General features: G+C 36.4%; 1 protein-coding gene across 1 annotated transcript in view; it reads left to right on the top strand.

Moving 5' to 3' along the window:
• Nucleotides 1-22,647, top strand: part of LOC138705838 (organic cation transporter protein-like) — an 85,786-nt gene that overhangs the window by 57,404 nt on the left and 5,735 nt on the right. Inside the window, exons 9-10 of the mRNA XM_069834512.1 lie at nucleotides 1,047-1,147; nucleotides 12,168-12,382. Coding sequence (XP_069690613.1) covers nucleotides 1,047-1,147; nucleotides 12,168-12,382 — 316 coding nt within the window. The remainder of the gene's footprint in view (nucleotides 1-1,046; nucleotides 1,148-12,167; nucleotides 12,383-22,647) is intronic.

Consider the following 22,647-nt stretch of genomic DNA (forward strand, 5'->3'; position numbering starts at 1 on the left):
ATTATTTGTACTTTATCACGCTTAAATATTTAAATGTGCATCTATATTATGTTACAAAGAACAATAGTTTCATGATATGTTAACTTCTAGTTGCATGTTAGTTATAGTTATAATCATAATATATCCTACTGTAATTGGAATACGTGTTCTGTAGTAGTGATGAAATAAATAAATAAATAAATATAGGAAAGTAATTGTTCAAGTCTAATGAGTTACTCGGAACAAGCATGAGCATAAATAACAATACAAGAATATGTGAAACAGAACTAACAATAATTGATTCTAAATTAATAAAACCAATTGTTAATGTCATTACCATATAGGAGAAAAATGTGAGGAATTATGTTACAAAAAGAGTAGTTAGGTAATATTATGATCTGTACAGTATTATCCATGACGTAATAGATAGCCAAGATGATGTGTTTTTCTTCCTTCTGAGCCAAGATAATACTTAATTACTGATTATAAAAGGACAGTAATGCTTGAGTCAGATAACATGTGTATGCATAATATTGATATAAAATTCAAATACGGTACCTTGGAGGCTTTTTATAGACCATGTGTGTAGATGTGAATATGTGTTCGTAATATTATATAGATAGATGTGTGTGCTTAGTATGCATTAAGGTGTGTATGCCTACAGTACAGGCAAATACACATGTAATGAGTTGGTCAGAAGCAAAGGGGTACAAGTGACATTCCTAGGAACATGAGTTAAGTGCAGCCAAGGCGAGGTAAAGCTGAAATTGTAGTGACAAAGGGATATATCTGCTAACCGCATCACACACTAAAATTGAAGTAAAAAAATTCGTGGGATTTAATAAAGCTAAAAGTACCGTCAACCGCATTTTCTCAAAAAATAACTTAAATACACTTATACTCCTTTGTTTCTGACCCCCTCAAATGAAAGGGACGTCATTAGAGTGTTAAATTCTCTGTCATTAGTCACATAAATTTATCGAACTATTATGTGTCTCTAATTATGACATTACACACACACACACACACACACACACACATTTTTTTAAGTTGTTTTTCTTTTTCAGGAAAATGTCGAAGGAAACGAAGGGCCTTGGAGAAGTGCACTTTCACAAGTCTTCAGATCAAAAACTCTTCTAACGAGACTAATGATCTCAATATTTTGTTGGTAAGTATTAACTGAGTTTGGAAGAACATACAGTTAGACTCAATTAGAGTGATAAAAGTTTCTAATTGATCATTGTAATTTTCCACGCGTTGCAGTATACGTTTGAAATGTAGCATTATGGATTATTTCAACCAGAAATTTAACTCAATGAAAATGTACAATGATCATAAATAAATGACACTGATTTGATAGCTCGGTGACGTGATATTGCGGTTTTTGATAACACTTTATCAGGATGATGATTAAAGAAGATCTCGTTGAATTTTAAAGAACTGAGATAGGAGATATGTGTGAATGGAAACTGATATGTTGAATTGAGTATTTAATAAACAGATTAAAATCGTTAATAAAGTTTCAATTCTAAAATACTTGTTACGTAATTGAAAGGCTCTGAAACTCGCTAAATCTCCGACTAAATGTTTGACTGTCTTTTCAGTGGGAAAGCAGCCATGATGATGATGAGGATGATAATTATGATGATGCTCTCCAATAAGAGCTTTAAATAAATGCATTCCTTTAGAATAGATTTGTCGGGGAGGATGAATATATTAATTGGTTGATCTTGATTCAGATTATTATTATATCTTTAGTTTATACACATTCATTTCTCTAGAACTGTATGTACTTTATATTGTTATTCTAGACAACATCATAATATTATTCTGGTATTTGTTCTTGGTTCTTTCATTATTCTAGTGTAGGGATTGACATAATGTTCCCGCTTATAACCAAAGCCACCGTTTTGGCGTGTGAAATAAGTAATGGGAACGTTGATAGCTAATATCTTATCTTTGCCGCAGTCTGTGGACGAGGGAGCTGACAAATGTCATTGACAGGTTGCTGACGTGACTTCTGTTTAGGAGATGGTACCACTCTCGGCCTAAGTTGCAACAGATGTTACTGATTGGGCACTGTACACCGGAAACGCAAAGTGCGATTATCTTGTCTTTGCCGCAGTCAGTGGGAAATAAGAATAACAACTCTGATTGTCAGATTGCTGACGTGACGTGTATTTGGGTGGTAGGTACCGTTCTCAGCTGAACTGGCAACAAATGTTCACTGACTGGCTTTTTACTCCAGGACAAGCGCCGAAAACGCTGGCGCTGGCTGTACAGTGTAAGCAGTGCCCGCAAGGTAACATTACGCCCCCCCCCCCCGTTCTAGTGAATTATTATTGATGTGGTGGTAATTTTGCAAGGATGATAGAAAAGAATGTTAAATAATGGTTTTGAAATATGTAAGTGCAATCATGTAAAGTATAATATTATGTAAAAACGAATAGATATTTTGGTTGCTTCTTTTTTACAAGTACAGTGAGGCTAATTTGAAGTCCCATCATAGTATCGGTATCTGTTCTTGAATCAACACTCACGATTTACTGATAGCGGAATGGAATCGCTAATATCGAAATAGAAATAAGGATCTAAGTACATAGGGAAACAATGTAGCTACCATTAATTCTTATTCCGAGGGAGAATATTCAATTAATGTTAGAACACAGGAATATAAATCCTTTTAATGCAAGTAATAACCTTAATCACAACAACCATTGAATTACTGGAAATATTTTAAGCGAATCTTCTAGTTTGGCATTGATCTCATGAAGTTTACTCTTTGTGATCATACGTCTTTGGAGGCACGTGTCAGCATAGTAGATAAGACGCTAGGCTACAAAGTCGAAGATCACGGGTTGGATTCCTAATGGAGGTCACGGGTTTGTCTAATTGATCTAATCCTTCGTGCTGCATTATGGCCCTGGGTTCAACTCAGCTTCTAACAGAAATGACTATCGGGGATTTTTTTTGGGAGGTAAAGGCGACAAGCATCCCTACTGCTGTCCGCAAAAGCTGAAACCTTAACCTCCCGCTATCCTGTGGGCCTCTATGGCCTCTGAGAAGAATAATTTCATCTCTACTATATTTTTCCAATTTGAATTTCTTATGCAATGTAAATCCAGTTTATACAGGGTGAATAGTAAGTAATGCCATTAATTTCAGTGGGTTATTCTTTGAGATACGAGTATTTCAAGCGAAAAAGTTTAATATGATTTTACATGTTTTTGCTTTCTTTTCGAGGTAAAAATTGTTTTATTTGGAGAGCAGTATTTAGACATTCTGCCACTCCGGGCAGTTTATATTTTGCCGTTCCGTTCTTTAATCGATTCATTGCAATGCAGGCGTCGACAGTCATTACTTCGAAAATTCTAGCAGTCATAAATCATGTGTATTCATTTTCAAAGGAATGTTCTGCTCTTGGAATAATTTTTGAAAAATTGACAATCATACAACATAACTTAAAAAAGATTTTAAAAATATTTAAATGGCTATAAAATAAATTAAAAAAACATTTGAATAAAATAATTGTGAATTAATGTAGCATATGTTTACTACGTTGTACTTATCGGAGGAAATACAGGGTGGGGCATAGGAACCAAGTGTTTTTAAAATAATCATAAAACAGTTAGTTTTTGTTTTCAACACATTTGATTGGTAGAACAACGTTTGTGAGAACATACCACTTCTATTATGAGCGGACAATTACATCTGGCATGTAATGTCCGTCTGTGTTGACGCATTGTTTAAGGCGCTGACGAAAAATGTCACCTCTATTCTTTCCAGGAGATCTCTGTTGATTTGGGTGATGTGTTGACGTACTGTGTCCTTTAATTCATCTAATATTCGGGGCTTATCCTCGTAAACACGTGCCTTTAGGTATCCACATAGAAAAAAAAATCACGTGGACAGGTCAGGGGACCGAGGCAGCCATGAAACATCACCATCTTGCTGAAACCACCCATCTTGTATGGGTGTAAATGTAAATCGCCTTGCAAAATCCGTCTTACCGTACGATTGCTGATTCCAAGAGCAGCTGAATGTCTTCGAGCAGAGCGGCCTGGGCCGCGCAGTATCGCTTATCTGACTGAAAATTTTCTGGAGTACTCACTCTGTGTTGGGGGCCGGGCGATTTATTCTTCAGTATTGCGCCCTTTTTTTTTTTTTTTTTTTTTTTTTTTTTAAGATTTTGAACCCAACATAAGATTGTGTCACGCACGGGAACATAATCATTGCGATTAATATTGAATCTGTAGCAAAACTCACGCCGTATCGCGGTCACCGACTCGCCATTTCTAACAGAACAATCATACGCAAACATGCGTCCACTGCTCCATGATGCCGACTGCAGGTGAAATGCTATGAGCCACGGAATGGACTGTCACATGCCGCACGTGACTGAGTACAAGCCATTCCAAAAACACTTGGTTCCCATGCCCCACTCTGTATAATATCTACTGCATCTGTATTATTTTATTCGACAATATTATCAGTTATGCCATGGTGATCTAGTGGCTAGAAAACTGAACTTATAGTCCTATGGACTTGGGTTCAATCCCCGTTGTAACCCTGATTTGTAACTTGTGTTGGACAAGTCCATGGTCCAGGTAACACAGTGGTTTTCTCCGTGAACTCTGGTTCTCCTATGGCATCCCAATAAATCTCGATTTCATCTCATCGCGGGTGTAGCGTAGTCCAGCCTCCCACGGCGCACCCTGAGAAACGACTTTGTCGGTAAATTGGTCTACATAACTGGCTTCATATGGGTGAATGACGTAAGCCAAATATTCGCCATTAGTTAAAAAAATATTATCACTTAAATCAAAAGCAGTGTACAAAGAAGTGTCAGCACCAGGTTGTTAGGCTGAGCTTTTCGAATCAGATTTCTTAAAAAATAATTCCAGTTTTGAGATTTCTATGATTGATTAATTTTTCTGAACAGTCCATTCTTTTGATTGTTTTTTACATTGCGCATCACGTACGTTAACTCTACGCAAACCCGTTTTTTAATAATTAACTATTTACTAAATCACACACCAACTGATCAATTGCAAACAAACGTAACGTAAATAGCTTAACATTGAGCATTGTACAGTTTGAAAAATAAGTAAACTAAGGACGTTTTGGTTCACAGTTGTTTGATCGGATATGCTACATTCAACCCTAAGCACACGGCCAATAACTGTTTACCCTGTGAACCCCTTTCCATTATTTTCTTATAATTTATAAATGCCATTGTCGCTATTACTTTTAGCCTTTTCTATACAAATATTACTGACTGTTTTAATGAATGCTCCATGTTCATTGTTGCTTTGAGAATGAGAACGACACAGCACTCTGTTTCACAAGTGAATTGATAATCTCTCTTTGTTGTAGTAAACGTATTCTTTTATTCGTTTCGGGCTAGTTCGAATCATATTTTTTTCGGAAAGGATTATATGATGAACATTTTAAGTACCGATTTTTAAACTGTCTTTTTCCTCACTTATAACAAAATTCGCGAATGTTTTGCAGGCTCTTCGGGCAGAAAATACCGGCCCCCTGAATTCTGACGCCCCGGGCAACTGCCTCGGTCTGCCCATTGGTAAATATTGACCTGTTTATATTTCATAGCGCATAGCGTATTTTGGGGAAGCCATTGATTGAATTCCCAATGTGCTCAGTCAGTTTAAGAGAGCAATGTATTATGATAATAAGTTATTGAAAGAATGTTTTGTCCTTTAACTGGACAGAAATTCAATCCGAATAAATGTAACATTTTAAAATTCTTTTGCAGAACGAAAAGTTACATTTCGTTATAGATTACCTGACATTCGCCTTACGGTTGGGGAAAAAACCAACTACGAGTAATTAATCAGCTCAAGCGGGAATCGAACCCACGCTCGTGCACAACTCCGGGTCAGTACTGAAACGCGTTACTGTCTGAGCTACGCCGGTGCTGCTCAAAACTGTAATTAAGACATGAAAAAAGACACAATACGTTTTAAAAAAGACATGATATACTGTATTTTATCCCATAGTTCAGGCCTATATGATCTCATGCAACACGCCTTGTTATTGTTTGGCTGTTTGCCACAAGGTACATTTTGTAAATTTTTTAATGTTAAACTCTGTCGTTTACCGGACAGAACAATTTTCGTTACAGATATACATCGTTCTGTATTTTTTAGTAGGTTATTTTACGACGCTTTATCAACATCTTAGGTTATTTAGCGTCTTAATGAGATGAAGGTGATAATGCCGATGAATGAGTCCGGGGACCAGCACTAAAAGTTACCCAGCATTTGCTCATATTGGGTTGAGGGAAAACCTCAGAAAAAATCTCAACCAGGTAACTTGCACCACCGGGAATTGAAACCGGGCCACCTGGCTTCGTGACCAGACGCGCTGACCGTTACTCCACAGGTATGGGACTCGTTCTGTATCAACTAACGTAACTAGAGCATGTCTGAATCAAGCTGGTGTAGATGAATTTCTATCACAACTGTCGTATTACCTTTCATTAGTTGACAATTGTAGTATCTCTTAGCTGCTTCTGGCCAAAAACGGTAATATCTCAAAGGAAGATTCAGATGCTATGACTTGGGAAGGCTGAAGGAGATTTTAATCATGTTGGTAATTCCGTTTGTATAATGAAATCAGTTCTGCAAAAGGTTATAATTGTGGGATAAACAACATTATCGTGCGTAATGAGAAGAGTAAATTGAAGTCAGTTAAAATGTTGGTTGTTAAAAACTTAAAAATACGTAGCAAATAGGTAGGTAGGTAGATAGGTAGGTAGGAGAAAGACTTTCACATTACTTTTGACAGGTGAAAAGGCAAAATAAACACTTGCATTTAAACAGGCAGAGCTTATATAGGCAAAAGAGGTAAAATAAAAATTGGCACTATCATTAATAAATAACTCGAAACGTTTTTAAAGTTATATAATTTTCACATAGGCCTATGTAAAATCAGTAATAAAAGGCATTTTGTCAAACATCCGAGCTGTAGATAAGTCCCAGAGTTCGGAGCGCCAAGCCCTTCCCATATCAGCTTCGGAAACCCGTACTACAGTACGATTATTTAGTCCTGACAGTCGCCAGCGATATGCACCTGGGTCAGGCGAATCCATTTAGTTACGCCAAGGGGTGTTTGGGTTATTCACTTTCTTGCCTTCGGAGCGATCGGTATAGGGGTATGGTTCCAGTACAATTAAGCTGTACTGCATTCCTTTACCGACCGCTCGCCCTTATGCCTATTATATTAATTATGTAGGTAATAGAAGAAATGTGGAGGTGGAGAGTTTTGATGGCATAATAGATGTACAGGAGTACATCGAGGAAAAACCTCTGAAACGTCTGTTTTTCCCATCACAAATTCCACCACGACCTGACCGGTAATAGAACCCGTGTCGCCTGGATGGAAGACCAGTGCGCTAACGCTTGAGCCTCAGACGCGGCTTACAATAGGCCTACTATGAGACAAGATTAATGGAGGGCAATTATTGTGATCGTTCTTGACAGTGTTTGTCACTACAGCACTCAGACAACCAGACGGTGAACAGAGGTCAAGTAAAAATATTAACTAGTAGAATTACATATTTTAACACACCGAGGATTGAAAGTGATTACACGTCTGAATATTTGGCTACTACGAGTACACACTAGCGATCGAGATGTTAAAGATTAAATAAACAAAGTAAAATTTACTTTAGAATATAAAAATAGTTTCACATTCCATATGTCATACATCGCCAAGTTTGACGACTAATCATCAATATCAAAGTTATGTGGTACACGATGGAAGCCAAATAAATATTTAAAGCTATCGAATTTCATTGTGGAAAGAAGATTAACTACACGATTCATTACTCATGCATGTAGTATGTACGTACAGAATATTTCTAGATGCTTCAAGCCATAGGCGAACACTAATTTTAGCACGAGAAGCATCAGATTGCAGCCTCAAAGAATTCGCGTTGTTATACAGGGATGATTTCATAACGAGGAATTTGTTGATATAGTAGGCATCATAGCAGCTAGCAGCTTTGCCTGTAAGGGTATTTACTCGTACTTCCAGTGTATAACGATTCAATTTACACTTACCTATCTATCTCTCAATTTCTATGCACTGCTCTTTCTCCCCTCCTCCTCCTCCTCCTCCTCCTCACATATATACGAAGGTTGTACTCAAAGTCATGATCGCTAATTTCATGCTGAGGCTCAGGGTAGTGTAAAAGGGAAATGTATATATAAAACTACTTCTCAAAGATTCTTTGTCTTTCGATATTGTCTTCAGCTCTGTCAACATATTTTGCCTGTGCGGTAGAAGTCCTTTCCGGCGGAGCACGACTTCCTGCACCCTATTCATCCCTCTCTAAATATTCTCCTCCCAGGCATTTCTTGACGAATCCAAAGAGGTGGAAATCTGATGGTGCTAATTCCGGGTTGTAGGGGGTGGGGTGACGAAGAATCCCCAGTCGTTACTTTCAATCTATTGAATGACGGAACGAAATATGTGGCCCGTCGGGCGTTGTCATGTTGGAGACTAGCTTTCAAGCCAGACAAATCTTTTTCATACTTTCCTGATACCGATGTGCATTAATAGTTTGCTTGTGAGCTAGGAAATCAGTCATCGCAACATCTTCAACATCCCAAAGCACTGTGCCCATAACCATGGAACCCGAATGCATAGTCCTTGGTTCTTTCTTTGTCTGAGATTGTGGTCATTCCATGCTTTGATGTTTGGTTTCGGGATACAAATTATGAACAGACTTCCATCACTATGCGTAAGAAGAAGTAGTCACCGTGTTCACAATATCACTGCAACAATTGATGATTTGACGTTGTTATTTTTGTGCCTTGAAATCAAAGGAAGCCCCATCAACATGCACAAATGTTTTTGTAGCGCAGTTTCCCCAACAGAGTTTGGATGACATTACGACCTACTCCAAGCTTGGTAGCCATTTCTCGAACCGTTACACGATTCTCTTTGATAAGGACGTCAGGTCTCATGTCTTCCGTCGAAGCTGTTGTCGAACGGCTAGATGAAGGTTGATTATGCCTACTCCAAAATGCCGTACCTGACTTCAAACACTGAGACTCAAACAAGACGAAGGCGTAAGCCTTCTGTAATTAGTTGTTAATTTCCGAAGGTAAAATGTTCTCCTTCACGAGAAATACTGTGCAAACGCGTTGTCGAAACTAAACGCAGTAATCTGCTATTTTCTCAATTTTATTATTATTATTATTATTATTATTATTATTATTATTATTATTATTATTATTATTATTATTATTATTATTATTAGAATTTTAGTAAGGCTAGAGTCTTTGTTAGTTTCAATAGTAGCAACAGTTGTCGCTGGATGTTCTATTCAGCACAATAATATGCTCGTCGCAGTTTCCGCAAATTTAAGGTGGAGTTTTGGTAGCCCTCGTGCATATTCTAAGTTCGAGATAGAACTTAAAATACTTTATTCCTTAAAACGGATATCATAAAGTCACGCATTATATAATTATACAGTAAATACACTAATAAAATAACCACTAATTCAAGTAATTATAGAGTGAATCTAAATTCAACAGATACATTGTGTTGACTGATACGAGATATAATTTAAAGTATTTTGAAGTTTAATCACATGCCGGAAGTCCTTTGTTTCTTAGCAAGAAGGCGAAAGTATCCGATAAGAAAATTACTTCCTGTAGTACGTAGTGCTCGCACTGCACTTAACTCAGTGTAAAACATAAGACACTTTGTTTACAAATCGTTTACCCAAACAGATCTTGAAATCCGAAGTAATGATTAGATGAAAAGTATGGCTTGCAATACCTCCACATTGACTTTTATTAGAGCTGGATTGGACATGGTGGTCAGTAGGCCTATTCTGCCCTGCTAAATTACCTGATCTAAGCCCGTTAACCTTTACTTTTCCGCATAAGCTTCACCGTGGTCCCTCAACCCCGGTTCGACGAGCTACCATGAGCCCAGTGGAGAGCCCACGGTACATATCACTACCACCAACAACTAATAACCATATATCACGGGTCCAAGATCGGTAGCGGCCCGCAGCTCAAGGTCGTAAGACAAAATCTATGGTTTCAGCGGTAATTCATTTCATTCTCAGTTTACCCTATTTTGTTATCATCTTAACCTACAAAACTTTCATTCTGACTTCTTACTAATAAATTCTTAGACTACTAAATACAATATGTACTTGAGTTATTTTCATTTTCAGTAGAGTATATTATAATACTACCTTCGTTTCTTCGTTCTCTATGTTCAGTGTTCAGTTGTCCCCCCGAACACGAGTTTTGCTCAAAAGTGGATTAGATTTATATTAAAAGAACATATTATTTTTTTAATGTTTATGTAAATGTTATTTCTTTTATAGTAGCTAATCTTATTATTCTCAACAAGTATATTTCTGTGACCTATATTTTATAATTACGCTGTAATTATGTCTCTTCGTTTCCTTATATTGTAATTTATGTACAATTACAAATGAATCGGTCGGAGCTAAAAGGAATTAAGTCAAAATGTGAAGTTTTGGGTTATGCAACAATTTGAACAACTGATGTCATGCGCATCGAACGGTGGAAGAAGGAACTAAGACTTTTAAATATTCTTTTGTCTTCTATAACATAAAAATATAATATTTGTGTTATTAGTGGAATATTTTTTGCTTCTCCTGAAAAGTTGTCAAAAGTGACTTAATTCCTTTTAGCTCTGTCTGATTCAAATAATGTGTGTTCTGTTATTCTAATAATACATTATTATTATTATTATTATTATTATTATTATTATTATTATTATTATTATTATTATTAAAATTCTTACTAAGTACTTTTGTAAAAATAATGTTTATCTGTACGACTGTTTATAGACCTAAAAGAAATATTGCGTTTCTACACCCGAGAGACGTTAATGTAATGTTTTCTGACCTACATAATATTTACGTTTGTCTTTTGGGCGAACGTTTAATTTTTTCATTGCTGGATCTGTGTTGCAAAAGCCCCATCTGACATAATGTGTGTATGAGGGGAGAGGACTACCTTGCCAGTTGCTTTGTAAGCACTGTATTATTCTGTGTGTATTTAACTTCAGAGTAATGTGTCTCAATTTCGAAGCCTAGTAATCACACGGCGAATCCTCCGCCTCAAATCGCCAAATACCATCTCACTGTTAGCAATTCCATCGAAGCTAAATAACTTAGTTAATAGAGCGTCGATAAACAACGGACTAAAAAAGTATGTTGGTATAATATAAAGATACAAGTAAACTTGTGTGGGACTCACCTCACCGGCCTGGGCAGGAGTAAGCTGAAACTGATGAGTGGTGTTGACAGGCTAAAGGTCCACCATTCAACTACCGCAAGGATTAATACAGGTATAGTGATTCGTTAATATTTTTATGAAGCTTGTACTGTACACATTATCAGTTCGTAAGCTGGCGAATGGGGACGTGGTTTCAAGTAGCTTTGGAATGAGTAACAGTTGATGCATTCCTTTTACATTCTTAGTATAATACTTATGTTACTTATGTACAGATACATATGCTAATGATATAGGAATATAAATATAAGTAGACACAACATATGAAGATATCAATATGTACGTTTATAGATACGGATAGGTAGATAGATGATTAGATGGGTAGATGCAAATATAGACACAGTACAGATGAAGATGCAAGGGTACACATTCAAATGCACACCTATGGTCCGTCCTAGGAATTTTAGTGTGACTTGGCGCATATGGGGTCGGAGCCTATCTGTGACGGAGTGTATTGCGGGCAGCATCAGCTCGATGCCGCTAAGAGGTAAGATGCTCGTGGTAAAGAGTTCAGATAGAAATGATCCCCTCTCTGCAAGCGATTGGTAGCTTCGTTCAACCAATGCCTCCCCTCATAGCGGTCATTGGCCCTAGCCCTCCCACATACCACTTGCGCAGAGGTCTTGTTTCGTCTTTCTACTATACAGATTCCTGAGACGGACCATAGATTATATATGCACACGTTTACAGGTAATATAGTTACAGACATGGATATATACAATAATGTGTAGACACAATGTATTCATATGAGCCAACGTGTGTATGCATGGAATAATTGTCTTTGTGTAAGCGCCATCTGCAGTAATTGAAACATTCCGTTTTCTGTGACTTCAGTACGCAACATGTACATAAGCAATATTTTTGTTTCAGGGTCAGCATAATGTTCGTGTACTTCGGCTTGACGGTGAATTCTGTGTCCGTTGGCAGCAACAAGTACACCTCCTTCATTCTGGTGGCTTTGATAGAACTTCCGGCCTATGTAGCCACGTACTTATCCATGAACAAGTTCGGACGGAAATTTTCACTAATTTCCGCACTCGTTATCTCTGGGATATCGTGCACTGCCTTCGCTTTCCTGCCGCCAGGTTAGTGACGTATGTTGGACAAAAATATCTAATAAGCGCGTGAATTTTATCTTCAATGCATGACACAATTAACTGGTTACGGTTGGCGAGTAGATGGTGGAATCCTGACGTATTTCAGATATAGCCTAGCCTAGCCTAGGTTATAGCTTCGCAGCTGAAAGCATTGAATTGAACCTTTCAAGATCTACTGCACTAACCCTCAAGCAAATCGCATCCCCAACCCACACGGTTTACTACACTAAGGTTAACTGAGTACCCAGGTTTCAAACAGCAACCCCTCACGTCCCTAGGGCAGCCCCTTCCGTGCTTAGCCAGAGTTCGAGGAATGCTGTGGGATTATGATGGAAAAGAGAAATTTTGACGAAAAACTAATATGGGGAAACTGAAGAACCCCGAGAAAAAACCTAACTGAGACCTTGTCCGCTACAAGTGTCATTATTAGAGTTGAACAACGATCGAGAAAGCAAGACTAACAGCGCCCGCAAAGCCGAAAATCCGCACGACAATATTGACTACATCGCGTCGTTGACGTAAAGACTGTTTGTGCTGTTTCAAGATTTCGGGAATTGTCGAGTCTCGAACGTCAAGCAGCCTTGAATCGTCACAGTTGTTTATACTCACAGACCAGACTGAATTTTTAGCTGTTTTGTCAAATGTTATATATGTGTAAATAATCAATTAGCCTATCTGAAACATCATCTTTACCTTTCAGTGTATAACAATCCGTTGCTCCTTCTTTATATAATTACTAGGCCCTTATTAAAAGGCTAGGATTTTTCTTTTCGTAAGTTTGAGATCAAGTGTACAATTTCAAGTAAAAAAAAAATGAGCACTTTATTTAGCGTTATGTTTTATGTTTCTTAGAAATGTAATTTTATTTGAGAATTGTTTTTCTTCTATTTATATAATCTTAGGTAATATCTGATAATAGAACCATAACATTTTGATAACTACGATATTGTTTTGTTTTGTCTTTTTGTCTCAAACATTCCTAATGTTATTTATTTCAATGATGTATATTATTCAAAGTTAAGAAATCTTTCCACGCCGACCAAATGCGATATCGAGAATGATGAGCAAGACTCGAAGCGCACGAGAGATACGAGACGAAATTCGAAAGACAAATGCAACGAACACGCGAGCGAGAGCGGCAGTTAGTTTTGTTCATCTCTAGTCATTATGCGTTTTTCATTGATAAATCCCAGGCCAGGTCGAGACTCGAACCCGGACCGCGTGCATGACAGACTGAAGGTCTATCCACAATAAAAATATACTTCGTCATATTTAGTATGGAGGTTTCACAACTTTTACGCCTATCTAAAAAAGAACATGATACTAAAATTATGTTTGAATTTATCTGAACCAGAGTGGCAGAGTTTGACTTGAAAATAGACACTACTTTCAAAGATTTTAATTGTTTTTATCTCATCCGGAAAACCCAGTGGAGAACTGTGTACCTCAGGAAAATCTTTTGTTTTGAAAAACATCCCAAATAGAATACTTCAGGATCTTCGTGATCTTCGGATAATTTTTCAAAACTCTCATTACGCTCTTACTTCTCTCTGGATCTATTGAAAAATTTGGTCTTTAGTAATGTTACTCGTTGTCATTGTCAACTATGTAAGTACTAATACCTTACTCTAACCTTGCCGTCCCTTGAGCCTGTGTTCTCTGTCCATACTGCTCTTCACAAAACCTTTCCACTCTCGATTCAGGAGAAATGTGCAAGGTATTTTCTCGCAGTCACGTTCCACGGTGGCCTGGCTTAGACAAAAAGCTGACAAAATGTTTATTTCCAAATGTCGAATATGAAGTTCAAAATAGTTTTGTGATGTTCTTATGAAGTCTTTCACGCACACAATATTTAGCTACTGTATATATGTATAAGTATAATTATTGTGTTTATAGATTTTCACCTGTCGCCCTCTTTAATTAATAAAAATAATTTGAAATGTCTGTACAAGTTCCTTTTTAACATTGAAGCTTCCAGTTTTTATATACATTTTTCAGTGCTCCATTTCGAAATCTGGCGTGCATTTTTTATCTCACCATTATATAACATATAACTAACATCCATTTGATATCATATCGAACAATTTTAGAATGATTTCAAATTTCTTGACTTTAGAAAAAGAGACACAAAAGGACATGGTGATATTTATTCTGTGACTTCCTCTAGCATTATAAGACACGTTGTAAAAAGTCTCATCCTGCTAATCTTTGTTATTAGGTGAAATATTTACAAATCCGCGCGATAAGCCAGTACAATCCTAGCGTCAGTCATAAATATCTTCAAATGTTGTTCATAGGGATTCCTCATGACAAGACGTCAAAATGCTTTGAAACTCTCATGGTTAACACCGGTTACAGTTAAATTTCGCGTGAAGATGATGACACTGAGTGAGAAATTATATGGTACATAGTATTCATAATGGAATTGACAGTGAGTCGTTATGAAGTTGATGCGAAAATTATGGGGGAAAAAGTTGCAGTTCAACATGTGAATAATGATTCAGTTGTGAATTATTTTATACAGAAATTTGATTTTCGCGTAGAGGATAAAACTAAAATATTTCCTATAATCACTTGAAACTCCATTTTTTCGTACCTTGCTATCGTTATTGGAAATCGTGTAAACAAATACCTGCTGTGTTTCTGAAAATATATTCAAATTGGCTGAAGAAAGGAAATACTTTTGCCTTCAGAAATGTCTAGAGACACGGGAAAAACACAAAATAGTAACACCTATCAAAAAAAGTTTGAGAAACTGTGTGAAAGAAGTAAACTCAAAAAAACAAAAGAATTGAAGAAGAATGTAACATCTAAAATTTAACTTATGCGGGGCAATAAGTTTGTGGGTTGAAGGTGACGAAACAGTCGCAAAATTATTGATATAAATTAAAACCACTACACGTTCTAGAACTAAAGAGAACATTTATTAATATTGGAATTCGTTCCACGAAAATATTTCCAGAGGAAGCCGTGTCTTTCCTAGTTGTTGAGAATTTATCGAAGATGCAGCATGTAACAATTGAAGAAAAACGTAAGAAATCACAGCAAGAATTTATATCCATCCCATTATATTGTGTTAGATGCTAAGAAAATTGCTTATCCTGAATATATTAATAACTGAATGTTAGTGCGAATTAAAACTTCAAAATTTGCTTAATCATAAGAGCTGTAGAATCCTGCAGCTTGTGCTGAAACTGAGGGAAATCATTTAATTATATTTTCTATTGTTAGCGGAGTTTCGATGGGAATAGTGTTTAGTCTCAGTATAAGCAAATTTGGAGTGGAGTCAACTGTCACTAACGATAGTTTATTTATGTCGCTCCCTAGTACCTCTGCGATATGTGGATAAAGAATCTAGAGAAGTTCTGTAGAAACGTCCCCGTCTGTCTTCTTTTCGTTTTTGTTGACCAATTCTTAATTTTATTGACTTTGGAATATATAGGGTGATTCATAAGTACCTGTACAAACTTTGTGGGTGTAATGTAGAGGTAGAATTGAGACTAAAATGTTCTATACCACTTTTCCCGGAATTCCTTACTTTCAGTTATGATGCATAATGTCCTATCTTGCTAGGCATAAAAAACATGGGCCAGTAAAGCCTTCGGATGTGTCACGTTCGCCAACATAGCGACTGCGTTATAAGTTTGTTATTCGTACACCCAAGACAGTTGATTCCGACGTGATAGGAATTTGTTTACTATATGTAGGTATGTTTAGTTGTATGGCGCAACCACATCTCGTAAGTACACATTCATTTTGTCTCTAGTTCAGTAGGCTTCAGTAGTGTACGGTACGATAGATCGTGCAAAATCAGTCGCTTGACCAGCCAGATCACCAGACTTCTACTTTTGGGGGCATCTGAAGGCGGTCGTTTATGCCACTCAAATTCCGAACGTAGCTGAACTACAGCAGTGAAATCAAAATGGCTATGAAACTGTTCGGAATGAGTTGAACAGGTTCTGTAAAATTTCAAGATCAGTTCATACCTACGTACAGTAAACAAAGTCCTATCACGTCGGAATCAACTGTATTGGGGTGTACGAATAACAAACTTATAACGCAGTCGCTATGTAAGAAAACATGACACACTGGCTTTACTGGTACATGTTTTTGATACCTAGGAAGGTAGAACATTTTGCATCATAACTGTGAAAGTAAGTTTTGTGGGAAAAGTTGTATAGAACATTTTAGTTTTATTTTTATCTCTATATTACACCCACGAAGTTTGTACATGTATTTATGAATCACCCTGTATAGGCCTACATACTATAGATAATTTCAATAATAATTATATATTCTAGATTTCATTCTAATTTCTAGGTTGCTAATGAAATCGTATACATAAAATTAATTGCATTTATCGCGTAATGCAATATAATATCAGAAGTGTGATGAAATCTATACTTTGGCGCTTATTATTGAGAGCATAATTTGTCTCATACCCTCGGAAGAAATCGTTATTCTTCCGTAAATTTCATCAAAATTTGTACACGTTTGATATATGTAATCAGTGTTCTAAATATCAAGTAAATATGGCAATTAGAAGATGAGTTATTAATTTTCCCCTGGTTTCAAACGAATCGAACTACTTTGCGTTCTCTATAACGAGTAAAACTCCGACGACATTTACCTGAGCAAAATCTGATTCCTCATGAACGCTCTGTATATTTCTTTATTATCAAATTATCAGCAATAAGTTACTGTGAAATCAGATAGTTAAAGGAGAAGTTGTGAAACTAATTGCTTCTGTGGATATTCGCTCAAGCATAAAGGGGGGGGGGTTTAGAAATAACTACTGTTATTTCTTTGAAAAAGAGTGATTCTTTTGCTATCCTTATATATCATATGGTCCTTATTGAGGAATCTTTTGTGCCAGAGACGATATAATGTAGACGTAAAATAACAACCAATAACAAAATAAGTTTGTAGATAAAAATGAATTCCTCTCGAAAAAATCTTTTCACCTTTAATATGAACTATATAATTACATCTGGCAGTTTATTCTACACAATAAAATATTGTACAGAAAATCATTGCCACTACTATATGCTGAGGATTTTAAATAAGGTCTCATTCATTTATAATAAATTTATTATATATCATGTGCATAATTCCAGGTTCAAATTACTTGGAGATAGGGTCTACTATGATTAAAATTAGTCGAAATATTTTAGGAGAAATCGCTGGCATGTCAGAAACTACTTTTGAGTTTCAAAATTGTTGAAGGCACGCGTTTGCGTGAAAATTTTGAAAAAAAAAATATATATATATATATATATATATATAACATTTATTTCTTTTGCTTACCAATATTTTTATATACTTAATGCAGGATGCGAAAATTAAGAAGACAAATAATGATATCATGTAAACCATACTGAAATTTGTAAGATCAGTTAAAATCTGTAATGGATGAGCTTGGATAAAGACAGAACAGAACGAAGTTAAAAGTAATGGATAGCACCTGTGCTTCGTGGTTCGATTTTCGAGGTGAACGCAGATTTATCTCCATTCTATGAACTTGGGTGTTTGTCCTTGTCTTTTACTTGTCCTGTGACACCTCTGCGGTTGTCCTGCATCGTGTTGATCAAACTGTCGGGGAAGTCCGCCATGTGAGAGCGTCTAGTGTTGTCACAGAAAGGCCTAAATATCTAGATGACGTTGTAGTGCCTCACGAAAAACTATTTCAAACTACAAAGAATTTATCTGTTCCATATAAGCAGAATTATAATGGAATTTCATTGACAGCATTACACTGGAAACTAATGGATCCTGCTGGGGATAGCTGAAACGGGAAGCACGTAACTGGCTGATAGAAGAAGATAACCTGTTGAGAAGTGGCTCTGAATAATATTAGGTATTTCAAAGTCCTAAAAGCGGAGAATACAGCAATAAATCATCATATTATATAACGCTTTTCTGTTGACGTTATCGGAAGTACAAAGTTAAAATATATCACTCTTTACGAGCGACATTATCAGCAAGGACTGTAATTACCGGTATCATCCTTCTATTATCAGTGTTTGGCTATTTTGTAATACGAGATAAGACGTCATTCTTCTCTAATCGTTAAACTCACATTATACTTACATATAACAAAGCTACAACTTTAAATATCGACTTCAACAATCTTGCGATCTGAGTTTTTAGCTACCTATGTTAATTTCTATCATACCAAAGTTTGCTACTTCTTCAACTACGTTTTCTTATTCTCTCATTTATTTCTTTTATTGCACTGCATCCGGATGCAAGATAATAGTCAAACAAGGAGAAAACAGATTATTTGGCGACACCGATCTTGATTAATATGTTTCGAATTAAATTAATGATGTAAAATGAAATAAGGTATGATAAAATTATATAATGCTCAAAATTTTACGAGTTATTATCAGTGAAAGCTTCTCTCTTTCTTCCTTCCTTCCTTCAAGTAGCTAGAGATGTAGTCAGGCAAGGAGACATCTAGCGGCGCATGCGTATTTTCATTCAACCCCCTACCATTGTCGCAACCCTTCCCGAACGTACACACCACTACAAAATATTATTGATTATCTATTCCTAGAATAGATCTTGGTTCAAGTGCATGCCCTTTTATATTTTGCTTTTATGAATGTCTGCAAGGCAGTAAACATAGCCTTCATCGCAAGGTCTTAAAAAGCAGTACGGCATCGGCAGTCTGACCAAAAAAGTGATCGATCACAGAGTTACGCTCATGGTTACGCTCTCGTGCATCGAGCGTTACGAAATATTTGAGGTGACGTATGTGTTGCAAAGTCTTCACGAGGAGAAGTCAGCGCTTTCACTCCCACATCTGAGCATTCTCACTCCTACGTTTCTCATTTTGGGACGTCTTCCTACTTGGTGCGATCTCTATCTTCTTAATGCGCCTGACAGATATCTTCGGTGATCCAGAAGTTAAGCGCGGACTGGTAAAGCAAAGACCTAGAATTGGAGACTAGCGTCTGAATGAAATGAAGGTGATAATGCCGGTGAAATGAGTCCGAGGTCCAACACCGAAAGTTACCCAGCATTTGCTCGTATTGGGTTGAGGGGAAAACCCCGGAAAAAACCTCAACCAGGTAACTTGTCCCGACCGGGATTCGAACCCGGGCCACCTGGTTTCGCGGCCAGACGCGCTGACCGTTACTCCACAGGTGTGGACAAACGCACTGTAATTGAGCAAATAATTGAGCGGTAAATAACGTCCTCGTGTGCTTTCTACGAACGCCAACGAAAGAGCCAAAATGGCGGGCTATTATATTAAGTATTTATCGAGCTTTAGAAAATGAATAACGTGATCAGCAGCGAATCACAAGACGCACACCTTTAAATGTAGCCGACTTGCAACGTGATTGACTACCGGAAATAAGAGCGACGGGGCTATAGAAAAGCTTTACGAAATAAAGGCGTCCAGAATTGGTGTGATCTTCCTACCAAGGACAGGAGAGATGAAGTCCACCAGATGAATACATGCATAATATCAAGTGAAGACGTTAGCTCTGTTGAATGGACGATAATTTTAAAATATTGAATGCTAATATCGTGCCAGTGCGTGTTCTTCATACAGATGGATCCCAGAACAACCATTGCTGCCATCCTGCAATGAGATTGAAATTTTAGAACATGAGTTCCTATTGAAATGGAGAATTATTGCGCATTGTTCGACGTCACGCCGTCCCCAAGATGAATGCAAATCCTTTTAGAAGAGCTGATTGGGACATCTATGAAGAGATTACATGCCTCTCGGATGCAGAGTCCACAAGACGTAGATGGGAGGATAATATTAAAATAGATATGAGGGAGGTGGGATATGATACTAGGAACCTCAGAGTTCCTCAAGTCATTTGTAAGTAAGTTACATCCACTTTGTCTTTCAAACTGTCCCATAAATAACTCAGTATTGAATGGAAAGTCTGTCACTGTTTGACAAATTGATAAACATCGCAGTAAATTGACAGTAGCAGAAATAAATAAATAAATATTTCAGAAAAAACCAACAAAGACTTAACGAGACTGAGTTACAAATGAAAGAATAACAAAGGAAGTAAAAGAAAGATACTAAATGAGATCATTGAATAACACAACTCAAATGTTTTATACATGTATAGCGTAAGTTAAGCAGGTCATGGAAAGGAAAGGTAAAAAGAAAGAGGAAGATTTAATAATTTAATAATTTATTTAATCTGACAGGATTAAGGCCATAAGGCCTTCTCTTCCATCCTACCAGATAGCACATATAAATACAAAAAAGAAATACAAACACTGATGAAAATAATACAAATTAAGTTAAAGCCCTGTAGAGGGTCAACAGAGTCAAAAGAGCACTATAGAGCTCTCTTCGAGCTAATACAAGAAAAAAGAAAGAAAACAGAGATATCAATGATGATATTGATAACTGACAATAATAATAATAATAATAATAATAATAGTAATAATAAATACATTACATATTAATTTTCAATTTTACAACAGCATAGTTACAATATTTACTATATGTCATGGGTTAAGGTGAAGTTGCGCAACCTAACATATGTTCAACAAACAATTCCACGAACTAGAATGTGATTTTTTAATTTAAATTTGAATTTTGATATTGTCCGAGAGTCTCTTACATGGTCAGGGAGAGAATTCCAGAGGCGTGGAATAGATATGCTGAAAGATGATGAGTAGAAGGATGTTCTGTGCAGAGGAATAGAGAGAAGGTACATGTTCTGGGTTCGAGGTAGTGAAAAGTAAACAAAACGAAATGCTAGGTAAGAGTGTGTGGAGGTGTGGATGATTTTAAATAGTAATAAGAGAGAGTTGAAGAATCTTCTTTCTTTAAGTGGACTCCAAGACAACAATTCTAGTGACGGTGTTACATGATCGAATTTTCTAATGTTACAAACGAAACGAACGCAGATATTGTGAACACGCTGTAGTCTATGGGCAAGATCAGTATTTAGATTCGTGAACAGAGAATCGCAATAATCGAAGTGGGGCATCACTAAAGTTTGGATCAGGTTCTTTTTAAGGCTGAGAGGTAAAACGTTGGTTAAGTGTTTGAGGGAATGAATTATGAAGAAAGTTTTCTTACATATGTAGGTCACTTGACTTTGAAAATTTAAATTTGAATCTAAATATACCCCTAAATTTTTTACTGTCTTTAGGATTGCCTGAGAGAACATAATAGAGAAACTGGGCAGGAGAAGGAGAGTAGTACTGGAAATGAATATGTAATGATAGGAGTTACTGGAGGAACTGGATGGAAAGAGATGAATCCGACGACTAACGGCATAATGAAGTAGAACATTAATTTAATATATTCCGTTCCTCTCAGATGTATTCATTATGTTCCTAGCCCAAATTGTGCATGGCTAATCAGTTAAATCTCGCAGAAATCTCGCTTCTGTTATTATTATTTTTGTGAATTGTCTGTTACTGGTATTATAATTGGTGTTCCGAATATTACAGGTACCGGAACCACCATCACAATGTATATACATAAATAAACTGATTTATTTTACAAATGAATCTTCATTTTATACATGATACATTAAATTTAAGATAAATGAAGCTATTAATTTCTTTCTTTATTTTTTCCTGTATTTTTTCCTTTAAAAGCTAAGGCTGTGTTAAATTCCTTACAAATATATAATAGATAAAGTAGATAATAATCATGAAATATGAAGTGAAATGCTTATAGAAGTTACAAAATTCACAGAATGCGGTAATTTTAAATGTGATTTTACGTTTCTTCCATTTGCTGTTTCGCTTTATTCCGTGAATGGACTTTGTATCTTACCAACAGGTGCAAATTATTTTAACACACGCTTCTGTAAGAAGATAATTAATTTTTGTTGACAAATGGTTTAACACTGTTAATCTTGTTAGAGAATCTCACTAAACAATATAGCAGACTGACACACAGTTTAGCACTTCCTTGTAAATTCAGTGCATAAAATGCAATGTTCATTCATCCAACGACGAGGTGAGCGTGCCCCTTGGCAAATATTCTCTAATTGCCATAATTACAGTTTGATAACGTAGCAGGATATACAGGATAGGAGACGCTTAAGAATCTTATGACGCTTGCAATAATGAGGAAATTGTACTTTGCTCCTTAATTCTTAAATGGGTACGAATTATCTCTGACCTTCATATTTCGAAACCACCCCACAATAAATATGAAATGTGATAACATAATACATTTTCAGTGTTAAAATTTACTGCTTCTTTTTTCAAATACTGCTAGGTAAATCAGTTGGTAGAATAAC

The sequence above is a fragment of the Periplaneta americana genome, chromosome 9 (assembly GCF_040183065.1).
Source record: "Periplaneta americana isolate PAMFEO1 chromosome 9, P.americana_PAMFEO1_priV1, whole genome shotgun sequence".
Classification (NCBI taxonomy): domain Eukaryota; kingdom Metazoa; phylum Arthropoda; class Insecta; order Blattodea; family Blattidae; genus Periplaneta; species Periplaneta americana.